At 43.9% G+C, this 6,169-nt stretch overlaps 1 protein-coding gene across 3 annotated transcripts in view; it reads right to left on the reverse strand.

Annotated features, from left to right (window-relative positions):
• Nucleotides 1-572: 572 nt before the first annotated feature.
• The window catches only part of TPX2 (TPX2 microtubule nucleation factor), a 66,553-nt gene continuing 60,956 nt past the window's right edge, over nt 573-6,169 (reverse strand). For 2 of the 3 annotated variants that reach the window (XM_017514846.2, XM_037733440.1), the window contains 3 exons: nt 5,659-5,770; nt 4,336-4,523; nt 575-1,387 (listed from right to left, as the gene is read on the reverse strand). In XM_017514846.2, coding sequence (XP_017370335.1) covers nt 1,277-1,387; nt 4,336-4,523; nt 5,659-5,770 — 411 coding nt within the window. In that variant the 3' untranslated portion in view covers nt 575-1,276. Of the gene's footprint in view, nt 1,388-4,335; nt 4,524-5,658; nt 5,771-6,169 lie in introns of all 3 variants that reach the window. The other variant, XM_017514856.2, reaches the window with a different exon arrangement.

The raw sequence follows: 6,169 nt of genomic DNA on the forward strand, positions 1-6,169 counted from the left end.
CAGCACTTTGGGAGGCCAAGGCAGGTAAATCACTTAAGGTCAGGAGTTGGAGACCAGCCTGCCCAACATGGTGAAACCCTGTCTCTACTAAAAATACAAAGATTAGCTAGCGTGGTGGCACACGCCTGTAATTACAGCAACTCGGAAAGCTGAGGTGGGAGAATTGTTTGGACCCAGAAGACGGGAGGCTGCAGTGAGTGGAGACCGCACCATTACACTCCAGCCTGGGCAACAGAGCAAGACTCCATCTCAAAATAAAAATTATAAAAAATTACCTTTAGCTGAGTCTTACAAGGAAGAATCTAACAGATGAGACTAAGCTCTTTTAGTGAAGAAGGTACAGTCTGTGCAAAGACATAACATATATGATTAAGTGGTTACTGAGAGAGAGTTAACACAACATGGAAAGATATTCTGACATAAGACAGAAAAAAATTACAAAGTACTTTAAGGAGAGAGCCTGTGCTTTTAAAAAAAATTCCTGGACCTACCTCTCAAACTACCCATTTCCCAAATAAGATGTGACCTCCAAAGTGGCTTAACAGATTTAAAAACATCTAATAACAAAATCAGGGAGGGAAATACAAAACATATTTATTCCATACCAGGTCTTAAAATGAACACTGCACTGTGCCCTGTTGTTATCAGTACCAACAAGTTGAGAACGTGTGTTAACAGCAGCTCCACCCAGAGCTAGCTGCATGGCTGCTATGAGGCTCCCCAAGAGTTCGTGCAGTCTTCTTCCTCACCGGTACAGTCAGTGAGGTTTTCTACCCTCACAGCAAAGGGATCCTTAACTATATAATTCACTGTGTGCAGAGAAGAGGACAGAATCTGATGTACTGATTATTCCTCATTTAAACCATGACTTATTCTCTATCTCAGGATTTAACTATCTTTATTTTCTGGTTAAAATTAAAAAAAAAAAAAAAAAAGGGAAGGGGGAGAGTGGTAAGGGGCAATAGCAATAGAAATACACTGCGCTGACACAGAGACTAAATTCTAGTCAGAGTGAAGACCCATATAAAGGGGCCAACTGATGGTCTAAAGGAACTAACTACATGGAGTTATGTCTCATCGTTAGCCTTAATAATGTAAGAAAACAATTCTCAACAAAACTGGAGTTCACAGTTGTCAAGTATGCTCTCTCAGGCATGGGTAGGTAAAAGTCTGGAAAAATTGGTTCTCTCCACACAGTGACAAAGCAAGACGGCCCCAGGTTTGACATTCAGAGCGGGTCCCATTGCCAGGTGGTGTCCGCAGCTCCCAGCTGAGTTTAGCAGTGGAATCGAGTGGAGAATTTGGGAGATACAGGCACAGTCAGAGGCTGGTCACTTGACTTTATCTCCAGACCTTGGTACTTGCGTATTGGATTTGCCTTATGCACCTGCAAAGCAGAGAAAATAAAGTTAATAAAGTCACCAGTGAGAGGGATGTCAGAGAACTACCCTTATAGTTGCTGTTATTTTTTCTTTTTGAGGTAAAATATCTGTAGAGTTTTATAGATACCAGTCACTAATTTAAGGTGTGGGGAGTGGGGGCGAGGAGCAACACAGTATAATGGAAAAGTGCATGTGCTTTGGAGCCCAAACAGGTTTCTATTCAGGTCTCTATTGGGTCCCTCAGCTTGCTGTTAGGCCACGCAGTCCCCTCAAGTCCCTCAGCTTTCACTAAAGAATGCCAAACCTGGCCAGGCGTCATGGCTCACCCCTATAATCCCAGCACATTGAGAAGCCCAGGTGGGTGAATCACCTGAGGTCAGGAGCTCGAGACCAGCCTGGCCAACATGGTGAAGCCCTGTCTCTACTAAAAATACAAAAATTAGCCAGGCATGGTGGCTCATGCCTGTAATCCCAGCTACTCAGGAGGCTGAGGCAGGAGAATTGCTTGAACCCACGAGGTGGAGGTTGCAATAAGCCAAGATAGCACCACTGCACTTCAGCCTGTGCAACAGAGTGAGACTCTGTCTCAAAAAAAAAAAAAAGAATGCTAAACCTATTTCCTGTGTGATTTACTAGGGTATAGCAGGGCTGTACTCAAGTGTAGGAGAGAAGTTACAAGTTAAGAATTTGCCAGAGTACAGTCTTAAGCTTACTACTATAAATATTCACCAAAAGCCTGAAGCCTGGGGGGAAAAAAACAAAACAACCATACCAGGAAGGATGGCTAAGGCAGGCATGGTCCCATCCATCCTTTAGGGTAGTCTAAAATCAATCCTAAATCAAGCCAGATTAATAGAGAGGTAACCAGCATTGACTGAATTGTGCTTTAGAATGTTGCCATCAGCTACGTTGAGAATTGCTACAAGAAACAGTTCTATAATGGAGGCAAACACAAGAGGCAGGTACCAAGTGCTAAATAGAAAAATCAAAGTTGAGGCCAGAAAAAAAGCTGATTGTGTGAGTGTATACAGAGTGGGGATTATATTGTTTTCTCATTCACTCAGCAAATGGTCGTCTAGATTTTTGTCAATAGGCTAGTCTCTTGAATAGTGTGTCCGTGGAACCTTCCTATGGGCATGGTCACCTATGCCAATCGCTGTTTCAACTGCTAGCCTAGCACTTTATTTATTTATTTAAAATAGAGATGGGACCTTGCTATGGTGCCCAGGCTTTTCTTGAATTTCTGGGCTCACAAAATCCTCCCACCTCAGCCTCCCAAAGTGTGAGGATTACAGGTGTGAGCCACCACACCTAGTAGTCTAGCACTTTTAGACAAAACCTCAACAACTTATATGTTTCTTTCCTTTTTTTTTTTTGAGACCGAGTCTTGCTCTGTCTCACCACTCCTAGGCTGGACTGCAGTGGTGAGATCTCAGCTCACCACAACCTCTGCCTCCCAGGTTCAAGCAATTCCCCTGCCTCAGCTTCCGGAGTAGCTGGGATTACAGGTGTGTGCCACCACCCCCACCTAATTTTTGTATATTTAGAGACGGGGTTTCACCATGTTGGCCAAGGCTGCTCTCAAACTCCTGATCTCAAGAGATCTACCAGCTTGGCCTCCCAAAGTGCTGGAATCACAAGCATGAGCAACCACTCCTGGCCTTCTTTCTTTTTAATTGACAGATAACATTATGAGTGAGTGAGAGAGAGAGAGAGAGAGTGTGTGTGTGTGTGTGTGTGTGTGCGCGCGTGTGTGTATTTTAAAGACAGTGTTGCACCATGTTGGTCAGGCTGGTCTTGAATTCCCGACCTCAGGTGATTTGCCCGCCTTGGCCTCCAAAGTGCTTGAATTACAGGCGTGAGCCACCACGCCTGGCCACACTATATATTTTTATTGTGTTCCACTGATGTTTTAAAGTAGACATACATTATGGAATGGTTACATCTTGCTAATTAACAAACGCATTACCTCACATAGTTGTCTTTATTGTAGTATCAGCACATAACATCCACTTTCTTTACATTTTTCAAGAATACAATATGTCCTTAACTACCGTCACCTTGTTATATAATAGATCTCTTGAAATTTACTCCTCCCATCTAACTGTAACTAAGTAACCTTTGACCAACATCTCCTCATAGCCCTTTCTTTTTTTATTCATCATATGAAGTTCCATCTAAAACTGTCTTCTTGGCCAGGCACGGTGGCTCAGGCTTGTAATCCCAGCACTTTGGAAGGCCGAGGCAGGTGGATCACTTCAGGTCAGGAGTTCAAGACCAGCCTGACCAACATGGCGAACCCCTCGTCTCTACTAAAAATACAAAAATCAGCCAGGCATGGTGACACTCACCTATAATCCCAGCTACTCAGGAGGCTGAGGGAGGAGAATCGCTTGATCCTGGGAGGCAGAGATTGCAGTGAGCTGAGATCGCACCACTGTATTCCAGCCTGGTAGACAGAGGGAAACTCCGTCCTTCCCTATGTATTCTTGTCTAATTATAAAACTGAGAGGTGCTTCTTAAGCCCAGAAGTAAATAAAATAAACAAATAAAGAACAGTCCTAGGAAAGGCATCACTGTACATGGTAATACCACATGTTGTCCTCCTTATGAAAACCTCTGGAGGAAATTACGTCTAAAAATTCACCCTCACAGGGATAAATGTTATTTTCTGAACAACGATCTTATGCCTCATGAACACTAAGTTTTGTAACTGACAGGTTGGTTCTACAAAGGGCCAAAATTACAGTTCCTACTTAGATAACAATGCATACATCTTAAGCTTCATTCACAACTCAACTTCACCTCCACCCTCAGTCTGTGCAATTCCCCCTTTCCCTTGTTGTCTTTGGTACAGTCTTAGGGGCTACCTGACATCCTGTCTGGAACAAGGTAAGGAACAGGTAAAATAAAACAGAGGCAAATCTGGGTTAGTGCTCATGCTCCCAATTACCAGTTCTTTCCGTAGCCTGGCCAGCTCCTCCTTTTCCTGCTCTTCCTCCAGTTGCCTGGCCTCCTCCAATTGCTGGGCTTTCTGGGCTTCTACCTCAGCCATTCTCTTCTCCAGCTCCTGACGCTCTTTAGCTCTCTTTTCAGTAGCCAGCTGGAAAGGTTCCTGAACTAGGGAACCAGAAAGGCCCTCTAAGTACAGAAACAGAAAGAATATTGATGCACAAGAAAGACTTGCATAAACCTATGCCCCTTGGAATGAGCAAGTGGCACAGACATGCACACTAACAGGAAGACTGTGCTCTAAGCAAGCCCCCATTGGGAGAAAGGTACAACAAACCACATAGAAAAGTTTTAATTTTTTTTTTTTTTTTGAGATGGAGTCTCACTCTGTTGCCCAGGCTGGAGTGCAGTAGTGCAATCTCAGCTCACTGCAACCTCCACCTTCTGGGTTCAAGCAATTCTCCTGTCTCGGCCCCCCAAGTAGCTGGGACTACAGGCGCATGCCACCATGCCCAGTTAATTTTTGTATTTTTAGTAGAGACGTGGTTTCACCATGTTGGTCAGGCTGGTCTCGAACTCCTGACCTCAGGTGATCCACTTGCATCAGCTTCCCAAGTGCTGGAATTACAGGCATGAGCCACCGCACTCGGCCAAAAAGTTTTAGAATTTTAAGAGTTCAAAGAGCCCCTGGAAATCAACTAGAGTTTGGGAAAAAAGCAAAGAGGTTAAGTAGATTGATTTTGAGGCAGACATAGGAGAAAAATCCCAATATTCTTTTTATCCTTTTTTGGAAAGATTTTTTTGAAAAAGAGATGGGGTCTTGCTATGTTGCCCATGCTGGCCTCAAATCTCTGGGCTCAAGCGATCCTCCCGCTTCAGCCTCCCAAAGTGCTGGGACTAGAGGCATGAGCCACCACACCCAGTGGAATCCCAGTTTTCTAGCACACTGCCCACTGTTTAAGGGATCAAATGTTTTATATCTAAAGTTTGCTTCAGAGTGAATTCCAGAAAGCCATACCGGCTCTCCCTCCCTCATTTACTTGTTTCTCCATGGGTGGGGAAAACCTATCATTATTGTTGAAATACCAGCTGCTTCTACCAAGGTTCATCTTAAATGAATCTGGCCTTAACACGTCCTGGAACTCAACATAGCTGCTGGATTCAATAAAGGCAAAAGACTGGGTCTAGGGGAAGAAAAGCTACCATCTGCTAAAGTCAAATGCTTCTAGTTGACACAGCATTGTACCGACACACCGAGTCCCAGCATCCCACTGGGAAGTCCAACAATTCTCCCCCAGTCCCACCAGAGTACATATAATACTACCAGCAACTGATTTCTTCTCTTTCTTGGGAACAAAGGGCTCCTGAGAGATGATGGTGTTAGGACGAGCCTTGAAGCAAGCTGCTTCTTTCTGCTGTTTCAGTTCTTCTTCCAGCTATTAAGAGAGAAAGTCTGTCAGACAAGCAATGCCACAACTTTACATGACTACTACCTCAGTAACTTAAGTTCTAATGTCTGAACTGTTTCATCAATAAAAATAGCAGATTTAATATAAAACCTAGTAAAAAATCTCTCACACAAACTTTATAATGAACAGATTAGTCTGACAACATTTGAACTGAGAACTAGAAAGTATTATTATTTTTTGAAACGGGGTTTCACCATGTTAGCCAGGATGGTCTCCATCTCTTGACCTCGTGATCTGCCCGCCTTGGCCCCCCCAAGTGTTGGGATTACAGGCGTGAGCCACCGCGCCCGGCCGAGAACTAGAAAGTATTTTTTTTTTTTTTTGAGACGGAGTTTCACTCTTGTTACCCAGGCTGCAGTGCAATGG

Source organism: Cebus imitator, unplaced genomic scaffold, assembly GCF_001604975.1.
Source record: "Cebus imitator isolate Cc_AM_T3 unplaced genomic scaffold, Cebus_imitator-1.0 Scaffold18, whole genome shotgun sequence".
Lineage (NCBI taxonomy): Eukaryota > Metazoa > Chordata > Mammalia > Primates > Cebidae > Cebus > Cebus imitator.